We start from the raw sequence: 16,801 nt of genomic DNA on the forward strand, positions 1-16,801 counted from the left end.
TCTCTGGCCAGAAGGAGAGGAGAGATTGAGACCAGTCCATCTAAAGCCCAACTTCATCAAGGACTCCAACCTCTGCCCCTACATCTGCCACCAAGGAAGGTCCATAAGTGTCCAGGGGCTCTGGACAGGACTGAGGCAAGGCTGTGACACAGAGAAGGCTCCAGGTGGGACACACAGGGAAGGATCTACAGCAGCAAGAGAGACCCAGGTTATAGGGCAGGACTTCCTAATACGGAGAAGAGGCCTGGGAAACGAAGACCCCCAGGGGACTCCTTACATACCTTACATTCCTCCAGGAAGGGAGTAAGGGGGCCTCTTCAGAATCAGGGAACGGACAAGCCCACTAGTGAAGGATCCTCTTGCCTCCCAAGTTCATAGACAAGTGGGGATCAACTGGGGTCCCTCACCTTTGGGTACACAACAGAAAGAAGAGTGTTACAAGAGATCCAGGGAGACTCCACAGGCGGCAAGTCCTTGGTGATAGTCCCAGGGTCCAAGAACTTGGGCTGGGGCCCTAAGGCAATAAACTTGGCTTCTACTTTCTCTTCCTCCAATGTGCAGTCTCCAGGAGTCTCTCCTGCTGCTCCCTACAGTAGGACAGGCTGGGGCCCCTGGGCCCCTTCATTCTCAGTGCCTGTGGTCACCCCAAGCCCTCCCCTTCTTCCTGAGCTAGGCCTAGGTGGGGAGCACTCCACGCACACTCAAGGCGGGGCCAGATGCCCCACATCTTCAGCTTCATTTTGTCCCTGGGATTGGATCCCTGGCCGGGGCGGGGCCGGGCTGTCCCATTCCCCAGCAAGCCTCCTCTACTGAGAAAACTGGCCACAGGCAGGCGTCGACCGAGGAGAGGACCAGCCGAGAAGTCCCTAGCCCTTTCTTTCCACCTCAGTCCCGGCCCATGGCTCCAGGCCCAGGGCTCCCTGCCTCTCTGGCTCTGTGCAGACCCCGCGCCCCGGCGGCGGCTGGAGACAGGGCGCCGGAGTGCGCGGTACCGGGCACCGTGCTCCTGTTGCTCGCCTACCTGGCTTACCTGGCGCTGGGCACCGGCGTGTTCTGGGTGCTCGAGAGCCCCGCGGCGCGCGATTCCAGCGCGAGGTTCCAGCGCGACAAGTGGGCGCTGCTGCAGAACTTCACGTGCCTGGACGGTCCGGCGCTGGACTCGCTGATCCGGGTCAGGGGCGAGCGGGGCGGGCGAGCGGGGCGGGCGAGCGGGGGGGGGGGGGGGGGGCACGCCCTGGCGGCGGCCCCGGTCCGGCCGCGAGCACTGAGGGCACAGAGAGGCGGACGGGGTCGAGGCGGGCATCCCGGGGCGGGCGGGGGCAGGAGGGTCTGGCTGGAGCGCTGCGAAACGCGCGGCTGCGGCGGCGGGAAGAGGGCGCGGCACGCGGTCAGTCCCCCTCTGGGGCCGAGAGGGCACGACCTGTCCCGCGGAGAGGGTTGCCAGACCCAACACCGGAATTTGAGCGTGGGGACCGCAGGGGGCGCGCCGACTCGGGGCCGGGGCCGGGGCCGGCAGGGCTTGCCCGGTGCGTCCGCAGCTGGGCCCGGTGATCGTAGGGCGGGGGAGGTGGCGGGGCAAGGGTCCCAGCAGACCCGCACCGCAGGGGTCGCACCGCACGCCAAGGATGGAAGGGCAGGCCTGAGCCCTTGCGCAGAGTGCAAACATGCGAACTGGGGGCGAGGAGGGCAGGGGGCGACGAGCACTGTCTGAGGATGCGCTGAGTGGGAGTCGGGGTGGGAAAGGTTCAGGGCGCACTTGTCCCAGCGGGTGAGTGGGATGGGGACGGGAGCCGGAAGTGCGCAGACCCGCTCTGAGAGAAGCAGAGACAGACACGGGAGCGCTCTTTGACTGATCCCGCTCTATTCCGGGTCTTCGGACTCAGGGACTGGACGTGTCCGGGTCACGCACTACTGAGCGGCTGGGGGACCCAGCGGGGCGTGGGCGAGAGGGAAGGCACAGGAGGGTTCCTGAGAAAGAGGGGGCATTGCAGATGGATGGAGGTCCCCTTCCATTCCGGGCAGGCCACACCCGACTGGGACCCCCCTAGGATTGGGTGCTTTAACGTCCTGGGACCTCCCTTGGTCCGGGGACACAAACATGTCCCAGGACCAAGCCCCAAAAGCCCGGCCATTTTCCCGCAGTCTCAGCGCCGCCTCCATCCAGGCAGGGTCTGAGTCCCAGGGCTGCCAATCCAAAGCCAGTTCCCAGAAGGTAGCAGGGAAACGTTTCTGGGTGGGAAGTGACCGGGCATTGGAGCAGTGGTAGAGTCCTGAGGCCTTGCACTGGGCTGATTGGGCAGCAGAAGGACTGTCTCTGCTAAGGGCGTGTTGTCGCACCTCTATCCCCCAACGTCTACACTTTCACAAACACAGCGGCACTGCCTGGTCCCCTATGCTGGGCAGCACCCCCTTAGCAGAGGTGGGGGGCCTCCCTTACCTGCCTCATGGGCCCAGGGAGGCTGACAGTGATGGCAATGATAGCCGGGAGTGCTTCTGTGGAGCACTGGCTGTGTGCCAAGCATTGTTCCAGGCAATTAATTCCTATTTATTCCTTCCATCCTCACCTACCTAACCAGTAGGTACCATTTCATCATCCCATTTTCAAGATGAAGAAACTGAGACTCAAAGAGATTAAATACAACTATATGGCTGCATAGCCAGGATGCTGGGCCTGTTAACCACCAAGATGGGGTTCAGTGCAGATCTGTGGGAGGGGTTCCGAAAAGCTCCCACATGGCCTTCATCTCCTTACCTTCCCCTTCAGCCCCTCTGCTCCCCTCTGCTACTTCACCCCGCTTCAAGCATCCCGTGGCTTCCATCATCCCCAAGATAAGGATTGGGCGTCTCCAGCCCAGACCTCCCACTGAGTACCAACAGATACAGGCAGCTTCCCCAAACTCCCCCAACGTCAAGAGCAAGCAGCCTGCCTCCTCCCAGCCCTGCGCCTCCATCTATTCCAAATCTCTGTCTTTGGCCCCACGTCCACACACTCTCACAGCGGTCCTAAAGGCTTTCCTCACTACCCACACCAAATGGGGCCAGTGTCCCAGGCTTCTGAGTATCTCCTTTCTGTTCCTCCTGGGCCACTCAGGGCCAGGGTGCAGGCGACTTGCTCCTGCAAGTGTCTCTCTGCTTCTGGCCTGCTCACACCTCTGCTGCCAGCTGCCAGGGAACACACAAACCAGATCTTGCTTCCTCTTTGCTGGGTGAACTTGGGAGAGGCCTGCTGCCCCATCCCTGGCATGGCATAGCCAGGCATGTCCTGGTTCCCAACGGCCTTTCCGTCTCCCTGTACTAGATCCCAGCTACAGTCCTGCCTCGCAGGCTCTGCCCCTGCTGTCCCATCTCCCCTGAATGTCCTTCCATCAGGAGCAGTCCCTTTTGTCCCTCAAAGAAGGCCCGACTAAAACATCACCCATTCCATGAAGTCTTCTGCCCCTACCCCCATCAGAATGAACACCTTTCCTCTCTGCATTCCTATATTCCTATTATTATATTTGTAACAATGACAATCATGGCAACCCCTCACACTTACCATACACTGAATACCTCATTTAACCCCCACACAACTCTGTGAAGGAGGTGATATTAGCATTCCCATTTTACAGATAAGTAAACTGAGGCCCGGAGAAGTTGGGTATCTTGTCCAGGATCATGCAGCTCTACTGCCTTAATGCCCAAAGCATTAAGGGGAATCTGCACTGTATTAGTTAAGTCTGTCCCTGTCCCCCTGAGGACTGAGGGCCTGGTTCTTACATCTCTGGGTCCCCTAAGACACCAGGTATCCTTCCTGGCACTGCTTGTTGCAAGGATGGGGCAAGCAGGGGAGGGGGGAACAAATGGCGTTCTTCAAGCTGCTGAGACACCCTGAGCTGACCTGGGCTCTAGGGCAAAGAAGGGAAGAAGCTGTCCCCATGGCCCCTGCGCCCGGGGAGGCCCTGGGTGGAGGGAAACAGCCTCCCTGCCCTGGAAGGGCTGAGATCGAAGAGTGGTTGTGAGGATTGTCCGTGAGTGTTTGTGTGTGCGTGTGGGTGTATGTGCACACTCATGCACATGTATTCATGCACACATGTGTATATGTTTGGGGGAAGGGGCCCAGTTGCCCCCAGAGCCTAGTGGTCACTGCAGCCTCTCCCCCAGGGCATCATCCAAGCATACCGAAATGGGGACATTGTCCTTGACAACACCACCAGCATGGGGCGCTGGGAGTTCATGGGCTCCTTCTTCTTTTCCGTGTCCACCGTCACCACCATTGGTAAGAGTGGATGGGGCTGGGGAGGCTGGCCTCCCCTTACAGGATGGGGGACAGGGGACCAGTGCCTTTTGGAGGGGTCCCTAGGGCCCCGTGACTCCAAGTGTAGCTGGCCCTTGCAGTGTGGCCACTGCCTATGGGCAGAATCCTGGGGTCCCCTTGGATCTGTGGAATCCGATTCTGCATTTTACCACAGTCTCCACGAGGCTTATGCACAACACTCAAGTTTAAGAGGCACTTCCCTGGAGGGTTCTGCCTCACACAACCTCTCGGGAAGCAGAGGGTCACCCCTGTGCAGCAGTAAAATTGCCTCTTGGCTTTATAAGTGTCCCAAGCCAAGCCCACCCAACACGGAGCCCAGGGGTAGAGGCGGGGGGCAAGGGAAAATTGGGAAGGAAGGAGGGGTAGAAATCCATAAAGAGCCTTTCCACACCCTATTCTCGGCATTGGGAAAATGTGGCCATTCCTGGAGGCCTCACCCCAGCTCCTCACCAGCACCCCCAACCATCTCCAAGCCCCCTTTCTCCCTCTCTCTCTCCCGTTTCCCTAGCCCTGCCTTCAGGAGGGCAAAGGTAGAACTTGTTCTGGGATGTTAGATAGGATAAGAGAAAAGCAGCCTAGGTCCCTCCAGCTCTGAAACCCAGGAAATAACTCAAGTCCAGAGTCCCAAGTCCCTCCCCCCTCCGGGGGGGGGGGGGGTTAATGGTCACCTCGCCCTGCATGACACTGAACATACCACCAGGTGGCAGGCTAACACCACGGCTGGCCAGGGCCACCTCCACACCTCCACCAGCTCTAGGCCAGCCAGGATCCTCTCCCCAGCAACCAGTGTCCCAACTTCTGTCCTCCCCAGACCAGACCAGAGCCAGGCAAGAAAATCCAGATGATTCTCCATCTAGTTTAAACCAGCAAATACTACTTGGAAGCAGGTCTCAGGGCTCTTCACCTTGAGGCAAACATGCTTGGTAGGGGACCTCTCAGACTCCACAAACTCTGTGACTCTGAAGGACTAGCCAAGATGGCATTTATTCCTCTTTACACCCCCTGGGCCTAATACAAGGCCCCGCATACAATGGGCACCCAACAAACACTGACACAGTTAATGAATTCCAAAAATACCCATTCCACCTGCATTCCTTGAGTCCCAGGGCTGGAGGGGACTCCTTGAGTTCCAGGGGATTTGGGGGCTCTGTGGGAAGCCCTCCCAATTATGGGGGTCTTTATTCTCTAAACCCTGCACCTCCTACATCCTTTGCCTGAGGCCTGGGACTTTGGCCCACCGAATTCCGAATTCCGAGTTTAGCAGCCTGTCCCTTCCTCTTTACTCAGCCTGAGCCAGCTCTCTCTGAAGGGAAGGACAGGGGAAGGGGGAGCCCACCCCACACTGCACATACAGTCTACTTGTTGTGGGGGCTCTTTTACAACTGAGATTTCATTTTGTCCATATGACCCCGCCTCCAAGGACAGGGCTTATTGTTTTCATGTCATAGAAGAGGAAACTGAGGCAGGCACGCAGAATTTGCTCAGTTTCTCCAAGGTCACGTAACAGTGAACAGCAGAGGTGGAATTTGAAACCCAGCTGGAGGACAATATTGCTCTTTTCAGTACTGTAAGCCTTTAGAAGGTTTACAAGATAGAGTGGGAATTCTAAACAACAGGAAGAAAGAGGAAACTATTCTGCGATGGACAGTAGGGAAGCTCATGACCCTGGGATTCTGACCACGCATGCACGAGCACGAGGAGGGGATGCAGAGAGAGGAGGAGGAGGGCAGAGACAGGAAACAGGTACCTACGGAACCCTCCACAGGAAAAGGAAGGGATAATCCGAGAGATACAGCAGAGGACTGCCTCCTTGGGGTCCCTCGGGCCGTGAGTCCAGCACCCTGTAAGGGCTGTTACTTTCCAAGACCCAAAATGAAATAGGGTCTGACAGGGCCTTGAACACTTCTAGACCAGCCAGATGGGCCTGAGCCCTCACATTGTCCATCGCCTATGAACTGCATCCCTGGCTTGCTCATCCATTCACTCATCCAGCCATGCGGTAGCTGTGGGAGCCCGACATTTCTGGGGAAACGATGAGGAGAGGAAACTGGCAAGTTCCCGCCCTTGGCGGATGGACATTCTAGTGCAAGAGGACACCCAAGAAACAAACAGATACATAGACAATATTCAGGGAGTGAGAGGTGCTTCAAGAAAAATAATGCCAGGTAAGGGGGTCTGATAGTGATAGGGACTACTGTATAGGGAGTGGCTATCAAAGGCCTTGCTGGGACAGTAAACTTGAAGCAGAGACATGAGCAAAATAAGGGAGAAAGCCATGTGAATACCTGGGGAAGCAAATGCAAGGGCCCTGAGGTAGGAGTGTGGCTGGTGGGCTTGGACAACAGGAAGGAGGACGAGGTGACTGGAAGGTGTTGGAAATGAAGGCTGACTTTGGACAAGGTGCAGGGCAGCCACACAAGGCCTTCTCAGGATGTCCTGGGTCTGGACTAGCAATGGGAAAGAGGTGACAGGTGGAAGGCCTGCTGAAGTGGGATGTGGCTTAGCTGGAGTGGTGGTCTCCAAGCATGGAACAGGCAAGTGCAGCTTCAGTGGTGTCCGCTGATTGTGCTGATCTAGGGCTGGCTGAGAAGGACGGGAAGGAGAAAATTCACTTAATGTCAGTCTGAAGAAAGGTGGGAGCTTCATGGGAGTGGGGAGGATCCTCCCAGATTTGGAATCTAAGTGCCACCATTCCATGGGTTAGAAAGACCCCCAGGGACAGAGGGTACTTGGTGGGGGGACCCACAGTCAGAGGAGGGGGGTCAGGAAGGAGTCAGGCAGGGAGGTTTCCTGAGACACTTACCTCTCCCTGGATGCCCAGAGAGAGTTCCCTCCTTTAGGTGAGGGATCCTAGAAAGGCCAAGAGATGGAGGATGCTTGCGGCTCTAGAGGTGGCTGCTGATGTCCTCAGACTAGTGGAGTTGGGTCACCATCCATTCATTCACAAAACAAACATCCATTTAGCACCATCTGCGTGCTAGATGCTTAAAGGGGACCCCTTCTTATCTGACACACCTCCATTGCCTCCTTTGGTTCCATAGCACACTGCGAGGTACATGTCCACCTCCCCATCTTACAGACAAGGACACAGAAGCTCAGAAAGGTCAAGCTGCTTGCCCAAGGTCCCACAGCCTTCAAGGGCTAGAGCTGGGTTTCAAACCCAGGAAGCACCTCTGATTCCAAAGCCCGTGTCCTAGACGAGTGCATGCTTTGGCTACTCTTGAGACTATGACGTCTGAGACCCCTCAGTAAGGTGAGGGTGGGGTAAACCACCAATGCAAGTGAGCATGAGGCATGTGAGAGTGCTGACCCAGTCGGGGGGTGGGGGGAGGCCAGGCAGGGTGCAAGACAGCTGTTCATCTATTTACTCATTCATTCCTGTATCATTCATTCATTCATTCATTCTGAATCATTCAATACACATTCGGTGAGCACCTACGGGGTATCAGATCCTGGGCCAGTTGCTGAGAATATAAAGCTGATTATGACTCAGCCCGTGCTTTTGAGGGGCGTATGAACTTTGAGGATGGCAGGCTTGGAAACAAGTCGTCCTCATACAGCGGGTTACCCTCCAAGCTGCCAGAGTGCTGGGAGGAGCCACTTCAAGGGGGTCACCATTGACAGACAGGCAAGGAGGGATGCACACTCTTGGCAGAGAGAGAGTCATGCTCAGAACACAGAGGCACAAAGGAGTCTGGGGGTACAGCAGGGCAGGAGAATGGCCGGAACTGGAAAAGTGGGGGACCAGATGAGCTTGGAGATAGGCTGGATGAGACTTTGGGCTTTCCTCAGCAGACTCGAGAAATGATGACAGCTCGTAACCTGGGAAAACGATAGCATAAGGCTCGCATTTCAAACAAGATAGGAAGGTGGTGCTGACCAAGAAGTAGGGGAACAGAGCTGGAGAGGAATGACGGGGAAGGAATGCCCAGACTGATGGACTCCCTTGGGGAACACCTCCCCATCCCTTATCTTCATGACAAAGAAGATAGCCAACCTCCACCTCCCCCAGGGCACCTGGCGGTCCATCCACCACCCCTCACTCACCCCTGAGGGGCTCAGAGGGAAGCCCAGGTGTGTTAGTGAGGGCCCTCTGGAAATCAGGTATCAAGACAGAATCAGATGTACAAGAGATATATCGGGGGAAGGGAAGGAGGTCTTTGAAGGATGAAGAAGGAGCCAGACGCAAAGATGGTGGGAGCCTTCATAACCCCAGCTACATGAGCCAGGGACACCCAGCCTGGGGGCCGCACCCAGAGGCAGGAGCCTGGAGGCAGCAGGGCGGAGGCTGGAATGGTGTCTGTCCCTGAGGGGCAGCATCTGGAAGCTTCAAAACCTTCTGTGCCCCTTTGCACATCCTTCTGTCTGTCCACAGAGCGGGAAATGAAGGGAGAGAAGGGAGTTTCGCTCACACTGCTGAGCCTCCTGGAGCTTCCGTTTTCCAGTCTATAAAACATGGGGCGTCATCTCCACTTGGAAGGCTGGTTGTGAGGGGGCACTGAGGGAAGGCAGGCACAGTCGTGGCCAGTAAATACAAGCTGCTCAGTCTGGAGGGGGTAGGAGTGAGGGTCCCTGGGGATGGAAGGGGCCCCTGAGGTGCCTCCGTCTTGCCTCACTCAGGCTATGGCAACCTGAGCCCCCGAACGATGGCCGCCCGCCTTTTCTGCATCTTCTTTGCTCTCCTGGGGATCCCGCTCAACCTCGTGGTGCTCAACCGACTGGGGCATCTCATGCAGCGGGGAGTGCAGCGCTGTGCCCGCAGGCTGGGGGGCGCCTGGCAGGTGAAGGGGCTGTGGGAGTGAGGGGAAGGGTGGGTTCCTTCCAGGATGAGCTAGGTCCTGGGAATCGGGGGCACAGGGGAGCTGGGGTTACTTATGGGAAACAGGGTTCCTGGGGGGGCAGGTGTGGTGGGATTGGAGGCCACTGCCCAGAAGGGTACAAGCCAGCCAAGATCTTGCCCGGGAACCTGGAGAACTTAGGGTAGGTGGAGGGACCCCAAGGGCAGCGCCTTCCTCCCAGCAGGGGCTGTTTATCCTGCTTCCAGCTCAGGACCACTCCCCCACCCCCACCCCAGGCTGTCTGTTCCCCCCAGCACTGGCTAGAGGCCACACGGGGGCCGGGGTTCTCTGTGCACCCACAGGACCCAACCAAAGCTCCGTGGCTGGTGGGCGCCGGCGCCCTCCTCTCCGGCCTCCCGCTGTTCCTGCTGCTGCCCCCCCTGCTCTTCTGCCACGTGGAGGGCTGGAGCTACGTGGAGAGCTTCTACTTCGCCTTCATCACCCTCAGCACCGTGGGCTTCGGCGACTATGTGATTGGTGAGAGAGCCCTGCAGGCGATGGGAGGGCGGCCTGGATACTCAGCTGCCCTGCGTCCCCTCCCCGCTCCGCCGGCTGGCCCTCGCTATGCACCAGGCCCCGTGGGGGCTCGCGGGCTCCAAGTCCAGAGGACTGGGTCCTTGGCGAGTTCAACCTGCTCTGTCCTGTGATGAGTCAAGGTCCAGCTAAAAAGGGACACCTGGAGTTTGACCCCAGGGCTTGGGGCTGACTGTAAGTCACACTCCGGCCTTCTTGACAGCACTGGAAACGCCAGAGGCTCAGCTATTGTTATGAGCGCCCGCCAAGTTAGGGGAGTCCCTGACCTCCCTCCCTGACCCTTCCTAGTTCCAGGGTCTGTCCTCCCCATTCACCCTGCCCCATGAAATGCCAAGATTCCCACCCTCCCAGGGAGAGGAGCCATATGTTCCACACCACAGACTGCAGAGACTAGGCAGGAAGAGTCTGGAAGACTTGGGAAATGCCAGCACCACCCTCCCACCCCCACCGGCCTCCACTGGAATACAATCAGCAGACAAACTCTGAATGCCCAGCAAAGAAGGGCTGTGTGGTCCAGAAGGTCCAAGGTGAGGTTCAATCAATGGGCAAGGTGAGTGGCCCAGAGGCCACCGGCCTTGCATAATAAAGCTGAGGCAGGTGCCCAGCAGGTGGCGGTGGAGGGACATTCTGTGGGGCGGCAGGGCCCACGGGGGCCCTCCACGCAGCCTCATTGGCCCCCTCTGCTGCCCCCATCCTGCCGCCCCCTGGCAAGGTTCCCCACAGGAGCAGTGACCACTGGTACCACCAGCACTCTGGTCGCAAGGGACTCTGCTCCCTCCCTCAGATCCCTGGCCCTCAGTTAGGGAGGAGGCCCTGTTCTTCCCATCTTTAAGAGTCCTGATCCCAGCCTAGAATATTGAAATGAGGTCTTACAAAAGTAACAAACAGCTAGCTCATCAAGGGACCTTGAGAAGGAAGCGGAAGCTTCGAGAGGCCAAGCCATTTGCCTGAGACTGCACAGCTAGCTCAAATTCTGATCCATGGACTCCCAAGCTCATACTCTTTCCAGACCACCTCACACGTCCCCTCTCTGGGCCTTAGTGTTTCTATGTATAAAATGGGCGACCTGGCTAGGTGATGGCCTCCTCACCTGTGTGCAGGCCCCCCTTCCCTGAACCTCTCCTTCCTTAGGTAGAAGGGTCCTGTGTCAGCCACATTCTGTCCCTTCCTGATATCCTCCATCCTGGGAGGAAGCCTGTTGCTCTGGAAGGAAATCTTTGAGAATATTTCCTCCAGCTGGGTACAGTCCCATTCCTATCCTCAAAGTGAAGAGATGTGTCTGAGGAGAGCTGAGCCCACTGGCTCCAAGGACCACATCTACCCCCCCGAACAGCTCAGAGAGCAATTCTTGGATCTGTCCTCTCTTCTCTGTTCCCACGGCCATGTCCTTAGACCAGGCAGGACTGGTTACGTAGATTGGGCAATGCACAACCCTAAGGGGTTGCCATTCACACAGAGCACAATGGAACGGCACCTGTGGATTTGTGCAGCCTATATCTTTGTCCCCCCGCCTTGGCCCTTGGGGCCTTTAAAATTGACAGGTGCTATCACGTCACCTAGCCAGCTCCTCCAAAATCCTTCAGTGTTTTCCCATAGTCTTAGGATAGAGTCCAAACTCCATGCCTTGGCCAATGAGGGCCCCCTGTGTGGCTAAGCCCTGCCTCTCTCTCTTCTCTGAGCCCTCCCTCTTCTACACTGCACCGGGGCCACCAGGGGCTCAGCTGGAACAGCCTCAACCCGGGCATGTGAGATGTGACAGGTCCTGCCTCCCTTACCACCAGAGCTCAGAGCATGAAACTCGGGATTTGCCCCAGTGGTAATCCTAAATCCAGGAGGCCTGCTGCTCTGAGGGTATCCAGTGCAAGGAGAGGGGAGGGAAAGTGGGACCAGGAGTCTTTGCTGCAGTCTTTTCATGCCTACTGATCAGCAGGTCCCCCAAAGTTTGGTCCAGGGTGGGGATAGCTGAAAGCAGTCTCCCCTGGAAGCCTCTATGGGGCTGAAGGGGCATCTCTGTGAGGACGTCCTCAGATGCCACAGTCCCCTGAGGCAGGGTGGGCAGGAGGAGGGGCAGCTCTCTGTAGACACAAACACCCTGGAAATGGGCCTCCAGCAGCATTAAGGGAGGGCCAGTGACATCCACAAGCCCTCTCTGTGGGAGCAAGGAGGGCTGATCAGGTCACTGCTTCCTGTGAGCCACCCTCAGGGGAGTGGCAGGGCCAGGGAGGCTGGAGTATGGGGCAAAGACTTCCCCGAGCGCCCTTCTACCGACATCCTGACTGAGGAGGTCTGGTTCCGATCCACAGGAGGAACTCTTCTAGGCCCCGGGGCAGACCACTCCCATGGAGGGGCACCAGGCAGAGCTGTCCCCTCCACCACATCTCCAGACATTGCTGCTTGCTCTGATGCCTTCTGCAGCATGACAGTGCCTTGTGGCAATTGACCACATGGAGAAGCGTTGAGTGCCTCATCTGCAAGGAGAAACTGAGGCCCAGGGAGGGGAAAGATCCTAGAGCAGGCATGCCAACAGGACAGACTCCCAAGTCAGGACACCTGTGTTGCAGAATCTTCCACAGCTGAGTGGGGACACACCCCATTCCCACCTCTGCCCTCTGTCTCTCAGTCTTCTCTGTCCTCCACGGACAAGGTCAAACCCTTTCCTTGGATGGGAATGCTGACGCCCATGATCTAGACTTGGGGTGCCCATTGTCCCTGTGTCAGCAACCATGGGGGTACTGTCTTCAAGCCACCCCTTTCTCCCCCGAAGGCTGTGGCCCGAGCAGCACCCCAGTCCCAGCCGCCTGCTCCTCCCCAGCCTCACACCCCCACGTCCCCCAATTGCATTTGCAATTCATTGGAGCGCCTTGCCAGCTGCCAGATCTCCCGCCACTTATGATTTCGGCTAAAACAATGAAATAAAAGGGGAGAAGGACACCTCCTCCCCTTGGTTGCCAGGAGCAAGCCGAACTGGTAGGTGGCAGGGGCGGAGAGCTGGCTCACTGCTGATCTCATTTGGGACCGTCAGCGGAATCTTGGCCCCATAACCCAATCAGCTTAATCCAATCCTGACTCCCGCCAGGCGGTGAGGTGGAGTCCAGGGCTGCCGGCTCATTCCCGAGCTGGGGCCCAGGAGAGGGACCCAGGCTTGAATGACAGGAACGAGAGGCTACCTCGGGGGCAGCCAGACAGGATGGGGGTGGACAGAGGGGTGGGTGGAACAGGACATCAAGACAGAAAAAGAGATTGAAGAAATAAGACAGATCTCGCCCTTTGAACAAACCCGATCTGATAAGGGAAGCAAGATAGACCCCTGGCTAAGAGGGAAAAATTAAGTTATGGAGCAGGCTAAGCCTCCCAGTGACCTCCACCTGTCCCTTCCCTCCACCATTACTGACCCAGTCCTGACTGTGTTGGGGGCACCCGTGTCGGGGTCTAATGGTGAGTAAAACAATCACCCAACTACAGGTCACCTGTTATATGCCAGGCACATTGCTGAAAACCTTAGATATTTGGACCCAATCCTGGAAGGTGGACCTCTTGTTTTCTCTGTTTTATACAGGAGGAAGCCAAGGCCCAGAGAGAATAAGCAGTTTACTCAGCAGAGCACAGGGGCTGGGAGAGAGAGCCCTCCTCATCTCTGGGAGTGAGTCTCAGCAGATAGCTGAGACCTATCTGCAGGATGAGGGGAAGTCAACTAGGCCAAGAGGAATCGGAAATGAAGAGCACTGTGAGCAGGGAGGGCAACATATGCAAAGGCCCTGGGGCAGGACTGATTGTTAGATGGAGAAAGGGGAAGTTCCAGAGTGACAAGCGCAGCACTCAGCAGGAAGAGGTGTGCAAATCAAAGCCAGAGGAGTAGATAAGGCCATTGGGAGAAGAGTTTATGATTTCATCCCAAAAGCCAGTGGTCTGCAGAATAATCATCTTCCCCATTTCCCAGGTGAGGAACATTCAGACAGATGAAGGTCATACAGCTAGGAAGAACTGAGGCAGGATACAAACTCCACTGGTTCCATCTGTTCTTCCTAAGGCTCCTGGCAAGTTGCCTCTGTTTAGATATGAGGAAACCAAACACAGAGACAGGCAAACAACAGAGAGGGCATTCGAATCTCTTGGAAGACTTATTAAAACACAGATTGCCGGACCTGCCTCCAGAGTTTGCAATGGTAGCTAGAGAGGCTTGACCATTTACATTTCTAGCAAACTCTCAGGTGATGCTGATGCTTCGGGTCCAGTGAATCCACTTTGAGAACCACTGGGATAGACCACAGAGTCTGTCAGAAAGCCCTATAAGAGGAAACTGAGCTTCCAAACCCAAGGTGTCAACCCAGGGAGGCTTCTTAGAGGCCTAAAGAGGTGGCCATAAGGCCAACAATCTCGAACTTGAACCTTGAACTTCCCTTATTCTGCTCATATGCATCAAGCCATGTGTGTCTGTTTCTGTTTGATTATGACCTTCCAAGGCCTCCATCCTCTGACCTTGCCTCTCCCCACAGGGATGGACCCCTGCCGGAGGTACCCACTGTGGTACAAGAATACAGTGTCCCTATGGATCCTCTTTGGGATGGCATGGCTGGCCTTGATCATCAAACTCACCCTTTCCCTGCTGGAGGCGCCAGGGAGATCTTATTCCTGTTACCACCACAGCTCCAAAGAGAACTTCCAGCCCCGAAGCTGGAGGCAGAGCCTGGATGGGGAGGCAGAACCCCATTTACCACAGCCAGGTTGCCATCTGGAGGAGCCTATGGGAATCACACAGCATCCAGAACCCTCTACTCAGGTCTCATGCTGTGGAAAGGATAGCTAGTTCTACTCCAGTATGTGTTCATCTTCTTCCTCAGCACCAAGACCCCTGGTTTTAAGCTTAGCACATGACCACCCAGACTAAAGACTAAGTTCCTTTTTTTAATCTCCCTTTGAGGCTATTTGCAGCTATATGATTAAATTCTGCTCAATAGAATCCACAGAGAAGTATCCTGTGTGACTTAATGAATGTGACTTTTCGCAGCAGGGAGGTATGCTCCTCTTCACTACTTCCTTTTTCTAGTTGGCTGCAATGCTGATACCATGGCTGGAGCTCTGGCAACCACAGACACATTGCACCATGAGGTTGAGGTCGTTTGAGATTGGTGATACAGTAAGACAGAAAGAACCTGGGTTCTTTCTATGGTGGATTGCAGAGCTACCATAAGTAAGGTAGAAAGAGCTACCACAGTAAGATAGAAAGAGCCCGGGTTCTTTCTATGGATGGTTGCAGAGCTACCACAACAAATCTGGACTGAATACCTTCAGACATCATTTATGTGAGAGAGAAATAAATGTCAGTCTTAATGACTGTTGTATTGTTTGGACTTTTCTGTCACTCATAGCCGCAGCTAATTCTAATTGACATACATACCCAGAGATAAAGATAGCATCTGAGCCGGGAACATACACAGCGAGATGTTTGTTTCCCAGATGAGTTTGGCCAGGACTCCGTGGTGGAACGGATGGACTGAAGGCAGAAGTACAAGGCCTCCTCCACCTCCAGAGAACTTCTAGGTAAACTCACTAAAGATTTGCCGATCATTATCAGGGCTGAAATAACCAGCGGTAGCTGGTTCCAGTTTGGCTGCAGAATCCTTGCCCTAGCCTAGAACTTTCTCACACCGGGAAGGGGTGGGGGGTGGGGAGCCAGGGGCAGGCCAGTGGGCTCCTCCTGCTTCACCCCACCCCACTGCATTTGAGGACTCCAATCACAGTTTGTGAAGCCAGGTAGGCTTTGTGGATGTCATTCAGTATGTAGATAATCTCACCCTGAGCATTTCTGACTCTCATGTAGGATGCTACTAAGGTGGCACACTCTCTATCACACCGAGGTCCCGGAGCCCAGCCAGGAGCCCCAGTACTGTGGCAGTACTAGCCACACCTGAGGGTCGCCGTGGGCACCTGGGTTCCTGCCCTTGTGGATACCTGTGACTTTGACTCCCTTCCACTGGGCTACATGTGGTGGCACAGGAACCCTGGGGGCTCCATGTGGGCCTCTCCCTGTGGACAAAAACCTCGGCCTCAGAGCCCTCCTGGAAGTGGGTCAGGGGCAGCCTTTTGGCCAAGAAAGAAGGAGGGGTTGTTACACCATCCAGCTTACGCCATCTGGCCTGGCCCTAAGTGGACCAAGGCCAGACCCAGAAGCAAACACCAGCAGGTAAACAACAGGGTCCATGCCCTCTTCCTAAGGCCCACAGGCTGGGCAGAGGAAAATGGAGGTGAGGAAGAGATTGCTGGCCGTTTGGAACCGGCGTCCTTGTACTTAACACACTCGGGAGAGAAGGCCCGTAACTCAAAATTGGGAGAGACAGAGAGGCCAGTGCTGGGCTAGTTTCTACGGTGCCAATTCTGCTTCGCCTTGAGCCCCTCTCTCCCAGGCCTGGACTCTTAGACAGAGCCCCTCTCACGCGCATCAAGCCCTTTACCCCCACGGACACCCACACCCATGCTCCCAAGGCCTGCCCTTGGCTGGGGAAGAAGAAGCCCGTGGTACGCATAGTGAGGCAGAGGAAGGCTTCTGATTGGCCAGTTGCCTGCGGGTGTCCACTCCACAGCCAAAGAGAGGAGTTGCTGGAACCTAAGGCGCAAATCTAGAAAGCGAGAGGAGTAGTGGGGTGGTTACATTGATGAGGAGCTAGCGCTGTGAAGAGGGAGCAGAAGCCGCAAGAAGCCATGTTGGGAGCCCCTGGGAGAGGTCTGGTTCTGGGAGAGGCGCCAGAACGGAGTCAGACCTCAGCACAGAAACCATGGACTAGAACGGGCAGTGCCGTCTTGCACTCGCAGACGTGCAGGCGTGCTGCAGGCAGCCAGAGAAAGCTGTCCTGCGCCTGAGGCCAAGCAACCAAGTCCCTCATTCCCTCGCACCACCTGGGCCCTGAAGCGGAGGGGGAGCGGCCCCTCGGGGCGGCAGAGCCCGGCTGTTCAGGGTGCAGAGCTGGGAGCCAGCCTACCTGGTTCACCGTCTAGGTGACCTGTGTAAATCCCTTCACATCTTGCATCGGCTTCTTCTTCTTCCGCAAAGGGAGATAAGAGCCCGGCTGATGGCCCAGGCTTCCATGAGTATGTCAAGTAGCAGCAGGGTGTGCGTCGTCCCCAAGGAGGCGGCGAGGTG

General features: G+C 56.3%; 1 protein-coding gene across 1 annotated transcript; it reads left to right on the forward strand.

Annotated features, from left to right (window-relative positions):
- Positions 1 to 804: 804 nt before the first annotated feature.
- On the forward strand, positions 805 to 14,982 carry KCNK17 (potassium two pore domain channel subfamily K member 17). Its single transcript, XM_059399100.1, has 5 exons — positions 805 to 1,171; positions 4,141 to 4,255; positions 8,915 to 9,075; positions 9,435 to 9,609; positions 14,160 to 14,982. Exons 1-5 carry the CDS (start codon positions 899 to 901, stop codon positions 14,468 to 14,470), a joined length of 1,035 nt encoding a protein of 344 aa, XP_059255083.1. The 5' UTR covers positions 805 to 898; the 3' UTR covers positions 14,471 to 14,982.
- The last annotated feature ends 1,819 nt before the right edge of the window (positions 14,983 to 16,801 follow it).

The sequence above is a fragment of the Mustela nigripes genome, chromosome 5 (genome assembly GCF_022355385.1).
Source record: "Mustela nigripes isolate SB6536 chromosome 5, MUSNIG.SB6536, whole genome shotgun sequence".
In the NCBI taxonomy this organism is placed as follows: Eukaryota; Metazoa; Chordata; class Mammalia; order Carnivora; family Mustelidae; genus Mustela; species Mustela nigripes.